General features: G+C 41.7%; 1 protein-coding gene across 2 annotated transcripts in view; it reads left to right on the top strand.

The window, feature by feature from the left end:
* The window catches only part of ttyh2 (tweety family member 2), a 61,682-nt gene that overhangs the window by 25,127 nt on the left and 22,327 nt on the right, over positions 1-14,228 (top strand). For both annotated transcript variants that reach the window (XM_023431360.2, XM_023431359.2), the window contains exons 3-4: positions 90-201; positions 9,953-10,173. In XM_023431360.2, coding sequence (XP_023287128.1) covers positions 90-201; positions 9,953-10,173 — 333 coding nt within the window. The remainder of the gene's footprint in view (positions 1-89; positions 202-9,952; positions 10,174-14,228) is intronic.

The raw sequence follows: 14,228 nt of genomic DNA, 5'->3' as shown, positions 1-14,228 counted from the left end.
TGTAGGATTTGCAAGCTACTGTTGTACTCTGTTCCTCTCATTAATTTATCAAAGGCTCACCTGTCCCTCCATGCCTCTTCTCTCCGCAGCGTCGCAGTGGGTGTGGGTTTCTATGGCAACAGTGAGACCAATGATGGTGTGTACCAGTTGACCTACTCCCTGTACAACGCCAATCACACGCTGGGCGGTGTGGACAGTCTGGTAGGTAACACACAGTGTCACATGATGAGCATCTTATCTGCATAAACACACACATATGCCTCATAATATCTCTGTATGAATTCAGTGACATTATGTTTTTTAGTTCGTAAAAACGAACTCAAAACATTCAGTTCAATTAAAGCTTTTTCATAACACATGAAGTTCATAGATGAGACCCATCCAGCGAGAAAGAAACAGCTCAGAGTGATGCTTCAGAAATGTTGTATACAGACCCACAGAGATACACACACACACACACACACACACACACACACACACACACACACACACACACAAGAGAGGAGGAAAGCCCAGAGGACTCAGTTTAGTATGCCTTTAAATGTTTTTATGGTCTCTTTATGGCTTTTTACCACTACACACAAATTGACAGCCTCTCCACACAAAAACTCTTTCCTCCCAGACAGACAACCCAAACACCCACACACACACACACACACACACTCTCTCTCTCTGTCTCTCTGTCACTGTGGCCTCAGCAGAAACAAAGGATCGTCCTGTGCGTTTCTTGTGCTCACTTTAGCTCAGTACGTGTGTATGATCCTCTTCTATTTTTATCTGTCTCACTTCCCATCTTAGAGACACAGATGCCCAAATGGAGCTCACTGTTGCACATTTCACACTAATGACAAGACATTTTTCTTAATTCAGACAAGAGTCAAATTCACACAGGTTAAAACTGTTGGATATTTTCTCCCCCTGGATTTTTTCCCCCACCAGCGTTTTTTGAAAAAGTTGTTGAGGTAATATGAAAGTTAATTACCTGTCAACATTATTAGTGAAAGTACTTTGCAATTCAGCTTGGCAGTCTACAGTGCTGCGTAGACATCTGAGCTGTACACTTGAGATGTGAGACTTCGACTTGAGACAAACTTACATCACAAAAATGATAATTTGAGGCTCAGCTTGGACTCAGCCCTCAATGTTTTGAGATTTGCTTTGAGACTTTGTTCAAGATTCATGATAAATTACTAAAGACTTCTCGTGACTGAATTGAGACTGTGCAGATTTGAATCTTGCCTTGAGACTTGACCTGATATCAATTCAATGAGACTTTTATAGAATGACTAGGGACCTGCATTGATCCACTTGAGGCTTGATTTGAAACTTGTGTAGCTCCAAGTCAGACTTATGTAGATTGACTTGAGACTTGTTTAGACTGACCTGAGATTCCTATAGATTGATTTGTGACTTGGTTTGAGACTTGTCTAGATTGATGTGAAACTCATATAGATTTGACATATTGACTCGAGATGTGACTTGAGACCTCATTTGAAATTTTTGTAGTCTGACTAATACTTATGTAGAATGATACAAGACTTGACTTGAGACACGTGTAGACTGACGTAAGACTTGACTTGAGACTCATGGACATTGACTTGAGACTTGACTTGAGGCTCATGGAGATTGATTTGAGACTTGACTTAAGACTTGTGTAGACTGACTTGAGACTTCACTTGGACTTTTCATTTTAACACGAGGAAGGGTATTATTTATGACCAACAACATAAGAACTCTGTATAACGATGACATATGAATGTAACACTCGTAAACATTAGCTGTGTGTTGTTGCATCGCCAGTGTGTGACCAGTAGTGACCCAGCGGTGTGCGACCCAGCAGTAGTGTCAGTGCAGGCGGAGACCCTGGGTGACTTGCTGTCGAAGAGTAGGGATTAAGTCTCCATCTGTGTTAATGGAGATTAATGTGGTGGTATGTGAGCCACTCAGCGCGGTGACTCAGTATGGCCTCAGTAATAAACACTTTGCTGAGAGCATATAGAGCCCGTGGCACAGTCAGCACAGCACTGTTTTGTGGTATTTTCGGACTTATGGTTGGATTTAATGGAGGGTAGATCTTAGCTGTCTGGCAACTGATTGTTGTGCTTCATAAATGATTTAAACTGGAAAGATGTAAGAACCCTATGACTACTGATGTCGGAAGATCAGTAGAGCTGTCAGTTGGGATTAGTTCTCACGTGATGCGCATTAACCAGCTTACATTTGCTTATTTTGATTTACTCCACTTCGTCGGTGTGCCCACGTTAAACTTGTTTTCACCCTTTGTCATTTCTAGAATGTACGAATTGATGTTCGCTGATTGGCTCCTATTAATCTTGTAAAGCACAACTCGCTGTGTTCATTTCCCAAAGTCACACCAGCAAGAGGAGAGAAATCATCAACATGTAGCTGATGTGGAAGCTTGTCGGTGTGTTCCTGTGCGATGTGTGAACTCATGCAAACACATAATTGGACATGGTGGCCTTTATTCTAGCATCTTATGCGTGTGTGAGTGTGCTTGCGTGTGTGTGTGTGTGTGTGTGTGTGTGTGTGTGTGTGTGTGTGTGTGTGTGCATGTGCATGAGTGAGTTCACTGCAAGCAGCTAAAGACTGTTAAGGAGTCTAGTTCTTGAGTAGGACAAAGGGCCCAGTGTGCCACACACGGTTCCCAGTCTCCCCCCACCTAATCAACCATGAGCCCAGGAGACAAAGCCCTTTGATGGGGAAGAACAAGCAGCATTGCTAGTCTGTCTGATTGGCAGAGTTGGTATTGAAATTGGTATTGAAATCATTGACAATGAAGGCTTCACTGCCCTTTGGCCCACACAAATGCCTTTTAGCCCGGCTCCAAGAGAGTTTAGAAGTGAGTTCGCTTCCAAAGCCTCGGTGTGTAAGACAGGAAAGGAAGGAATTCAGACTCATTATCAGTAGAAGCTTTTTTCTCAGCTACTGTTGAGACCTTGATTAGTTACGGTCTGGAATATATGCTTATGATGTATTTATGAACACACTCACACACATTAGTGAGAATGTGGAATTTTGAATTAGGCAAAGCACTTGCACACTGAGAGAGGTGCGTTTACGAGACATCACTTTCAAACAGTGATGAAAAAAAAAAAGAAAAGAGAAAGGGCTGTTAAATTTGGACACCGGCCAGCCGGGATGCTGTAATGGGACCGATGTGACATTTGAGGTGTTTAGCCGCACTAATAATAACTGTATTGTTTGGAGATGGGTGTTCTTTGGCAGCCTGCAGTCATCAAGTGGACTGGGTCGACGTCTGGGTCAGTCAGTGAGCATTTAGCTAAAGCTCAAATGCGTTTTGGATGTTGTCCCACTACATAATTACAAACATGAATATTTCTACACCAGTCTCATAATAAGCTTTATGTAATAATACAAAATAATAAGCTATTCATATGTGAGGGTATTGGGAATTAAAAAACAGTAGATTTCAAAAGATAAAGAGTGGAAATACACCTTTTCATTACTCTTTGTGCACACACCAGATATTCACACTGTTTGGTCAAACTCCACGCAGACAGTCCCAGTTGCTCAGGTGAAGTTGAAATGCCCTTGATGTGAGTCGAAATTTCCAAGCGCTGCGCCATGTGCGTGTTCACAGTCTGACCCTGTTCTTTGTCCTGTAAAAAAATATTTCTGAGAAGTGGCACTCCTCAAAGGAGTTCAAGTATCTTGGGTCCTTGGGGTATTGTTCACAAGAGAGGGCAAAGTAGAGCGTGGGAACAGTGTTTACATTTTTTTTTTCATTTACTTGATGGTGTGTGATGTGAGCAGTGGCGGGACGGTCTGCCGTGTTTTATTACTGAATATCAGACTCTGCTGCTTTTGGTAGATGTGTTATCTTCACTATCAACAAACTCTACTGGCATGCAGGAGAAATCACAAGCAGCCCCCGATGACCACCTGAGTTCATGCGCTCCCCCACGTGGTGTCTCTGAAGCTGCTCATGTTTGAGGAGTCTATGCACGTAGGCACCAAGTGTAAACCCATATGTATGAATGCAGCTTAATGCAGTGTTGAAAAGGCGAGCCGAGTCTGAAGATGAAGCTTTTACTCGATTTAGGTTCCAGTCCTCACCTGTGGTTGATGAGCTTTGGATAGTGAACAAAAGAACGAGATTGCATATAGAAATGGCTGAAATTAGTTTCCTTCACGGGGTGTTGCAACTCCTTTGGGAGATATAGTACCTTGGGAACCTCCAGAAAGACCCGGAAGATGTTCTGTGCTGCCTCTCAAAGCCTCCCTCCCTGCCGCCATGAACCAGACCAGGATAAGTGATGGAAAATTGATAGATGTTTGGATGTGAAACTTGTCCTCCTCATCATTTCCCCCACTTCCTGCATTAGCTACACAACTGCAACAGCAGCTAGATATACAAAGAGAGCAGGCCAGGGCATCACAGTTTCTACCACCACAATTTGTGGTGGTTTAGGGATGGTGAGGCGAGAAATGTGTTACATCCAAAGAGAGGAGGCACAATCTTTTCCTCGGTTGTTTTGGAAGTAGAACGGACCATTGGCCCAGATATAGGATGACCCTATGGTCTCTGTAGGAGACAGTGGTGATGCTGTCAACAGACAATTGTCTTGTCCTTGAATACAAGACAAACCACTGAAAAAGTATCATATGAACTGACATCAAAGCAAATATTCCCCCATCAGCAAACCATCACAGCCGTTGTTGTTTCTTGCTCCACAATGAACTCCTTCTCTCCTGTTTCCTTAGAGGACATCACTAAATCAAGCCTTTATAGACCCCCCCACCACACACACACACACACACACACACACACACACACACATTCTTCCCTCATCCTTGTTTTTATTATCCATTCAGACAGGCTTTTGGTATGACTAGCTGCTCCATTTTATTCCTTGTTTGTATTGGCTCATTTCCCCGTCTGTGTTCAGAACGTCTGTGCTTGTTATTTGTCTCTGTCCTGATTTCTTTGTTGTTGCTGTCATTTGAACTTGTCAGCCCTGTGCTGTTTTGTTGTCATTGCTATTTTTAACATTGTATTTTTCATCAATGTAAAGAACTTGTATCTGTGAAATGTTGCTAATGTTCGGACCATTGCGGTACTCGCCCAACAGCTGCTTTCCCTGGGTGCAAATGAAAAAGTCTCATTGACAACCAGATGTGCTTTTTAATAGGCGTGCTGGCTCATGCAGTCCAGTTGAGATATGACTAATGGACACTTTTGCTGACTTCCCTAATCTCGCAAGGCTGGATGGGCAGCCTTGCAAAGTTGAAGGGAAAGTACTGAGGGCATCTCTGTAGCCAAACCACTTTCTGCTCAAATCCCCCTCCTCTTGTGAGCTCTCGCTCTCTGAATAAGTAAACTGCACGGTTGAGTTGTTTTCTAGCATCACAATCTCACTTTTGGACAACAGTCTTCACAGTGTGGGCCATCTAAAAATGCTTGATTTTATATCTGTTCGATGTTTCATGAACAAACCCATAAACGTCTCCAAGTCCCGCCGCAGGAAAACCTCCTAAGAGCTCCGTGGTCATCAAGTATCTGAAAGGAAAAAAAAGGAGGTAGGAAAGAATATATTTTTAAAGAGATGTTCTGCTGAGCTTCGTTACCCAGCGGTGAAGATGGTCTCTATCTTTGAGGTGACTGAGCTGCAGAGGCACTTCAAGACCCATGTTCCATTTCACGCTCCAGCTCCCACATTCAATTTTAATTGAAGAAAGTCTCTCCACTATCATGCAGAGACAGTGAGTTAGAGCAGGAAGAAAAGGATCTTAACCTTTGTTTAACTTTAACCAATACGCTCATTGGCCCTCATTTATCAAGTGATTATGGGAAAGGTACAGAATATAGTGGAAGTGATTCTTGGATGCTTGCTCAGCAGCTAAAATGAGCAGATTATTTAATAGAATGAGAAGTCAGTGGCTGCCGTGATGTGAGAGTTGTGTGGCAATGGTACAACGGATCCAAAGTTAGGCCCTTTCGGTGACCCGAAGCTTATCAAAAGGAAAACTTAAAACGCAGCGCACGTTCCAAAAGCAAAAATTCATGAAATCTGTCTTCATCAGTTTTAGTCTGGCACCAGTCTTTAGAGTGTGATTCACAGCTTTCAAAGAAAAAAAGAAAACAACATGAAAACAAGCAATTTTCTGTTTCAATCGGAGACGGACATTCTCTGGGAGGTTTGTGTCTTAAGTGAAAAATGTTCTTTTACGCTGCTTAATGCTCCGGGACTCATCTCTGAAGCATCACGTCCTCGGAGGCCGTGTACCAGCCCCAACAGAGCTTAAAGATAAAGATCCAGTTCTGGTGAAGGAAGTGGAATTTATATTCTGTAGAGTCTGAGAGACAGCATGGTAAAGCTGGGGGTGAGAACAACACACAGGGACTTAAACAAAGAGTCTTTATCCAGTCTTGATCCTGCGATATGAACTCTCAGATGAGAAAAATGGTTTGATATGAATCATTATTAAGCAATAATAGTAATACAGTTGTTTTCCATGCGAGTATAATGGGTCATAATGGGTCTATGTGAAAGATGGAAACGGAAATGCCAAGGTTTTCAGTGTAATTAGGGATCAGATTTTATCATTTGATAGTAGAGTCGGTCAGGCAAGGAAAAGGACGTGAGACTATGTGATCGTACCACCCCTCCCTACTCTGCATAGGGGCTTCAAAATAAATACACGCTCATGTAAACGAGAACCTTTACATAATGTGCATTGATCTACATTTTCTTCCCTTTCCTCAAGCTAGAATCAGCATTTGGTATTTGACAGCATTGTCACTTTTTCAGCCTAAGGCCACTTGTCATTTATCAGGTTTTTCTTTTATGTTTTTTTTTTTGTTTGTTTACCCTCCAGCACGCTGAAGTGAATATCCCACGGTAAAATAGCTTCACGCCAAGCACATTCCTTTGCACATTGTTTGTTTATAAAAGATGTGAGGCAGCGAATGCTTCTCTGTGCCCTCAAAACATCAGACTGAGATAAAGAATGAGAAGACTTGGGCTGGGAATCATATCTGCTTGATCGGTGCGGATCACTTAAACGGTGAGGATCAGACCGAAGACGAAGGAGAGATTAGCAGGATTGGCTGTCTCCCCAAGCGTTTCACACATGGAGGCGAGGATCAGATACATGCCTTCATTTCCCATCTGCAATTTCATCTACTCAGTCAAAGGAGGACGTGGTATTGATGAGTGATTGGATAACAACCTGTACAGGCCTGTGACTCTCAATGGCTGACTAAGTATGGTTCTATTTTAGTCATTTAAAGGTCCCTTATGTTACACTTTTTCCAGTGTTTTAGTGTATATCCATAAGAAGATATATTTGTGGTTTTAAGAACCAAAAACCATCTCAGTGTAGTTTTATATCTCCTAGGCTTCTCTCTGGAGCTCTAGCAACAACAGGTCAGTGAGCCAATCAGAAGAGAGGTTCTTAGCCTCTTTCCTGATTGACTGACTGTTTTATGAATGATCAAATAAAAATAAAGCAGATTTCAGGTAAACACTCAGAGAAACCAAATCCTGCAAGGTTGGATGGTGAGTCCAAGTGGGCGGGGCTTGAGGCATGGCTGAGAGCGGTAACTGCTTTGTTGTGACATCACAAAGTTATAGAATTCCTGACAGCTCATTTTAAGTCTGTTTCTGAATACAGGCTGTGTGCATTTCTTTTTTGTTTATTTCCGAACACATATACTGTACGTTTAATTATATTATTGCTGTTTTATACGTCAGTTTTGCATTCAAGTAATAGAACTGTTTGCACAGACAAGGAAATCAAGATCAGGAGCTACTAAATATGCCTGAAATGTCAGATTTTATGTTTTTGTCTAACTCTATTTTAATAGAAGAAAAAATTTCAATTTGACTTTGGTTCCTTTTGTGTATGGGGTTTCTGTCCGTATTGTCACAGCACACAATAAGGCAGATCATTCCACTAGAACAGCAAAAATAACACTCAATTCAATAAAAATGTGATTTGTAGGCGAAAATATCTCTGATGTCTTTCACTTTGTTGAAAGAAAAAAATGTCTTCTAAAATGTGAGTGCGAAAATAAATGATTTGTGAAAACATTCCTGTAGGTATAGCAGACAATACTCGGTCAGTCATGTAGGGCTTTTTCTGTCTCTTGTTTTTTTTTTGAGCTTCTCCGTCTGTCAGTTTTTCCATAGGCTGTCTAGTGTGGGCCGCACATTGAATGCAAAACCCAGCTAATTACTTCCACCCAATCCCTCCACGTCTTAGCTCGCAGCAAACCCCCTTTCCTGACAAACAGAGCAACAATATGAGTTGTCTCTCTTGTGAATGCCAAGTACCCAGAGCTGAATGAGAGCGTTTATTACCCTTTTTAATTATCAAACAGCAGGATGTCTGTCCCTGTAAACAATTTCCTGCCTTTAAGCAAAGTACAGAGAAATTAGTCCAAAGGAAATGGGTAGCACCTGTACAGAAGATGTTCCGACAAACGTAATATATTGTGGTCCTGTTTCTGAGGTAGAAATGTGAGGTATCACAATAAACGAGATTGTCTTTGTTTGTTTGTTCTTTGCTTTAGATTATTGCATTTCCCCATGAGGAATGGATTAGCTATATGATTTCACGGCTGTAATGGGTTAACAAATTATCAGTCTCGTTAGTGAGGTATCACTTTGGAAAATAGTCTGACAAACAACAGCAGCAGGCATGGAATACAAAACTCCACTCTGCAGCAGAAAACCTACTATTTCACCTCTGGGCTCTCTAGTTTTGGCTGTTTTCCAAGCTGAACTGTTTACTTAAAATGGACCTCTTCACCAACACCCACACTCACTATTCCTGCTCGCCCACACACACACTGTCCCCTCTCTGCTCCGCTGCTGATTGGCAGCACAGACCAACCTTATGTTTAGGCTAATCTCACCTTTGGTCACTTGTTTTTGGGAAACTTTTTCAGAGTAAATGTTGACCAAAGGCATCCGAGCATGAGCAGGATTCTGTACCGTGCTCCGCACAAAGAAAAGTCTCTCAATACATTTTTGTAGAAAGATGGAAGATATAAAAACATTATCATTTCCTCAAACTGGTATGTTACACTGCTGGCAGCGTTTCCACAATTTAACTTAATTGCCAATTATATTATTTGTTATTTGTCAGTACATACATTATTATCTGGAATGAATGAGAGTCTACAGCTATGCTATCAGCTCTGCAGGCTTCAGAAAAGTGCGTTGAGCTGAATGCTAACTTCAGCATGCTAACATGCTCACAATGACAATGCTAACATGCTGATGTTTAGCAGGTATAACGTTTGCCTTGTTCTTCATCTTAGTGTAGCGTGTTAGCATGCAAACATTTGCTACTGTAATTAGCAATAAACATCAATAGCTATTACCATTGTTAATCAGGAAATAGTTTCTTCATAACTCCTTACAATGTACAACAATATAGACATTAGGAAGTTTGACTTTGATGCTGATTTTACCAGTGATTACTCGGCTTAAGAGCACATTGTAATACATGACGGCAGCTTGGAAAAGCAGCTTGGACACACACAAGCAGGCACATTCACACACATATTCACACACGCTAACGTGGCTTTTTCCCCAGGACTCCTCCAGTGTAACCACTGAACCGCTCCACAAGAGCAGCAGTTGACTGGTTGGTTGAGTGCCTTGCTTCAAGCAACAAAAAACCCTTCTATATTTAGACATCTTTCCTCAGTGTGATGAAACAATTCACAACTGTTCAGAACTGAGCATCACAACCAGGAAACAAGTAGGCCTATAATAAAATTCATTTATAGAAACTGAGTAGAGATATTAAAACTTGATGGCGGTTAGAGTTGATGGCTAGACCACAAACATAACATCTAGTAAGATGTTTCTTGTTCAGTCATGTAACCCTCCCCAAGGACTTTGATAGCTCCGCTCTATCTTTCATCTCACTCCCCTCCTCTCCTCTTGTGCAGGTTACTGGTACTATGGGCAGCATGAAGAGTGGTTTGCACCAGCACCTTGCAAGGCTGGATGAGATCTTCGCCACACGGGGTGACTACGTGCAGACCCTGCAGTTCATGCAGCAGATGGCTGACAATGTGATCAAACAGCTGCTGGGCCTGCCTGACTGGGAGGAGGCCAAAGTGGACCTGGCATCCATCGCTGATCAAACGGCAAACATAGAGTACTACAGGTGAGGAACTGAGCAATACATGTGTCTAGCTTGTACAGTGCAGGGTGGCCAGGGGCTCACTCACTGTGATGCCCCAGATGTAGAGGTTTTGAGTTTAACAGGAAGTGAAAACCGCCCAAAATGGCACCCACCCAACTGGATTTTCTCCAAAGCTTAAAATTGTATTTACTGTTACCATGAATATTTTCAGGGGTTTAGTGCACCTATAATGCTGTGGGAGGCAAAATTGTACACATGTATTTCTGAAATGCAAATTAGTAGAGAACATTTTTAGAAATATAGTTATTAATATCTTACATAGCTATCCACGATGGTGCTACTTTTTTTTGGAGAAGACATCTAAGCATAAGGGAAGCTGGGAGTATCACATATTTATGAACTTTAGAGTTATAATTACAAAATATAGATGATTTTTCACGATGCAAGATACACTTCAGCTTATAATATCATGTCTCTTTTTATAGCTACCATTACTGAGCAATTTGTTAGTTGAACACGCAGCTGATGGGATGAAATAATGTGGTTGCATGTGTGTATCACCCACTTGTGTGAATAAAACGTCCTTTGCGCACATGGCTGTGTGGGACAAAGCATCCTATTAAATCATTAGCAGTCATTGCATCAACGCTTACCATGCATAGAGGCTAATGATACGGTGCAGTGGTCTTAACAACTACAGGATGTCATGAACTACTATCCAAGGCCTTGTCACATAACCGTTAAATTCATAGTCTTATCAACTTAGAGCAGAGACAGACCTGTGGCCCTTTTTTTTTTTTCTCCTTTCCGTGGTTGTTTCTGTGGAGTCTGCAGGAACAGACAAGCCAGTGTGTTTGTATTGATCTGCAATGTGACTCCTCTGCTTTCCCAATAATTCAATACCCCTCATTGCGTCACACTAATAGAGTAGACAGACCGAAAGTAGACAGCCAGATATTGTAAGCTGTTAATGGACTAATTAGCACCGCCTCACCCGAGCAAATTGTTTGTGTGTGTGAGTTTTGGGAGTGTATGTTCACATGTGTTTGATTGGACTTATCAAAGTCTAAGTGTTGTTTTCTCAGTGCTGGCTGTCTTCAGTGTATTCATCCAGAAATATTTTGTTTACTTTCCAAGCTTGCACACAGTGTTTGTCATGTTACTATACTGAGTCATAAAATACAAATTGCAGAGCACTGATACAGCCATCATCCATTCCAGGAATTGCTCCACATTCCTTTTAATAGTGTCCCAAAGCAAACAGACTCTTTATATTTTTATTATTTTTTTAGTCTGAATTTTCACTCAGTCTTTGATGTTGTTTTACATTTTGGCATGAAAAGTTCCTAAGTCTAGATTTGCTACTAAGGGTACCCAACAAGAGAATGTAATTTGGTCAAACAGATCCTTTGTCTCAATTAAAGGTCACATAATTTATAAAGTAAGCTTTCCCTATCTTTTCTGATTATAAAGAAGGTATAGGTTTCATATTAATACGGTGAAAGTATCAAAGTGCTCAGTCCACAGAGAAATGCACACAGTCTGTATTCAGAAACTGAGCCTTAAAACAAGCCGTCAGGACTGCTGTCACTTTGTGATGTCACAACAAAACAGTCACTGCGCTCAGCCATGTCCCAAGCCCCGCCCACCTGGACGCACCATGAGTGTTTACATGAAGTCTGGTATATTTTTATTCGATCACTCAGAAAACAGTCAGAGCCTCTTTTCTGATTGGCTCACCGACCTGTTGTCGCTAGAGCTCCAGAGAGAAGCCATAGAAAGAAGATGTAATACAACATTGAGAAATATATCCTCTGACGGATATCAGAACTTCAAATAAAAAAAAGTGTAAAAAATGGGACCTTAAATGGTTGCTGTGATCGTGTTATACCCCTACTTTGTGATTTGGGTGCAAACACAGGGGAATTTGAATGTAAAAAAAGTGTCATATCTTGCTGCTAAAGCTGCACTTTGAGTGGAGTGAAACCCAAGGTTCAATATCAAGTCTATGATAACTAAAAACCTGAAGTATATGGGAAAATTCAACTAGCCCTTACAGATATAGAGCTAATGTGTAGATGACAGTGACCTCTGAGCTCTCTGTGAGGGGAGGTTTTCGTCAGGTTGTTATTATCAATCTTTTAAATTGAAGCTGAAGGGCTCTCAGCTATCCAACACAATTTCTTGAAGAAAAGTGCTTTTCTATTATACATTCATGTAACCTCCCATCCCCACGTGTCTCTGTGCTCTACTCACTCTAATTAGATTAAGATAACACAGACAAACACAGTGGCAGTGTTACCCAAGAGCCTCCATGTGCATGTTGACATCCCAGCTTCTTGTACTGTACGAATTAGATGAAGATGAAATGAGGAAGAAATAGCGAGGAGGTGGTGGCGTGGGAGAGAAGGGCAAGGGAGAGAGAAAGGGCTGACAAGGAAAGACAGAGAGCATAGAAAGATTAAAGAGAGTAGATGAGAGGAGGAAGAATAAAGGGAAAGATAGAGGAGAGCATGAGAGATGGGGGGTCATGTGGGAAGGATTCTGTATATTGATGGAGACGGATTGATGGGAAGTAAAAAATAATAATTAAAAAGATAACAAGACTGCACAGTGATGTAGGAGGGATGAGTGCAAGAGGAATGATGGGAAAAGAGAGGAAGATGAACACTGATGGAATAGAAGAAGATAATTAGAGGAGAGGAAAGAAAAAAAATGAGGTGACTTTAATTAGATACATATATCACTAGTTCAGGGTGAAAAGGTGATATAACCTCCCCTCAAGTTAGTTTTTTCACAGCATAAAACATTCAGCCGTATGGATTTGAGCTCATTCGTTATTAACCATCTGGAGAGGCCCTCTGTGTCCAGTCACAAACTGACCACTGCTCACATAACAGATGGATACACTGAGGAGGGCAATGCCACACAGGAGTATAGCCTCAAGCATGAACACACACTATGCCTGTTGAGGTGAAAATAAGTGGGACACTCTTGCCTTTTGGTTTCTGGCTCCTGCATGTTTTCTCAAAAAGTCACAAGAGCTTTGCAATTCTGTTTTTTTTTTAAAACAGCACATTCTGACATCATTTTTAAAGCACATTCTGTCAGGGTGTAAAGTTAGTCTGTCGCAAGGCAAGTATACGTGGCGACATAACCAGGTTCTAAAAAGCTTAGCTGCAGGAATTGAAGAGTTACGGAGGCAGGCAAATTTAGGAGGACCTAAAACAAAGAAAGGTGCAATCAAGTTTGTTCAAGAGGGAGAGAAAGTTGGTAAGACAACAAGAAGGCAAGGCAGCTTAGAAGGTGCTTGTGATTGGGAAATGCAGGTAGATTTAGGAGGAAAGCTTCTTGTTCCCCAGGAAATAGCCATTACAAAGCTAAGGCCTGATATAGTCTTGTGGTCTAGGAGTAGAATGAAAGTATATTTCATAGAGCTGACTGTTCCGTGGGAGGCCTTAGTTGAAGAAGCATATGAAATGAAAAAGCTCAGGTATGCAGAGTTAGGGGCAGAAGCAGAGCAGCGAGGATGGAAAGTTAGGATTTGTCCAGTGGAAGTAGGATGTAGAGGATTTGTAGCAAGGTCTGTTGTCTCTTTGGTAAGGGAGTTAGGAGCAAGTGGACAGATTGTGAGGAAAATTGTAAAGGACATGTCAGATGAGGCAGCAAGATCCAGTCAGTGGATTTGGATGAGAAGGAGTAATGGTAGCTGGGGGCCCAGCAGGGGGAGCACTTAGGATAGATAGACTCTTAGGAGAAGCAAGGAAGAAATCCAGGAAGAGGAAGTGTTTTTAAGTGGGGGTGTGGCCTGTGTGAGCCTCTTTGAGACCATGCGGTTAGTCCAGATGAGGTGGCCTGTATTGTTTGCTTGTATTAAATTGGTTTATAGTGTGTCTTTGGCTGTTTAGGTGAGTTTGATTGTTTGTTTGTTTGTTTGTTTGTTTGATGTCTTGGAGAGTGGGGGAGTAGGGGGGGTAGAGCACAGCCTAACCCGGCGGGGGAGAGTTTAGCTCAAAAAGGCATCTCTCCTTGACTCTACCTCCCTCATTCAAAATGGCCGCCACTTTCTCCAACTG

This window comes from Seriola lalandi, unplaced genomic scaffold, assembly GCF_002814215.2.
Source record: "Seriola lalandi dorsalis isolate HSWRI2012SDOR001 ecotype SW California unplaced genomic scaffold, Sedor1 jcf7180002054920, whole genome shotgun sequence".
NCBI lineage: Eukaryota > Metazoa > Chordata > Actinopteri > Carangiformes > Carangidae > Seriola > Seriola lalandi.
This window is presented reverse-complemented; position numbering and strand designations above follow the sequence as displayed.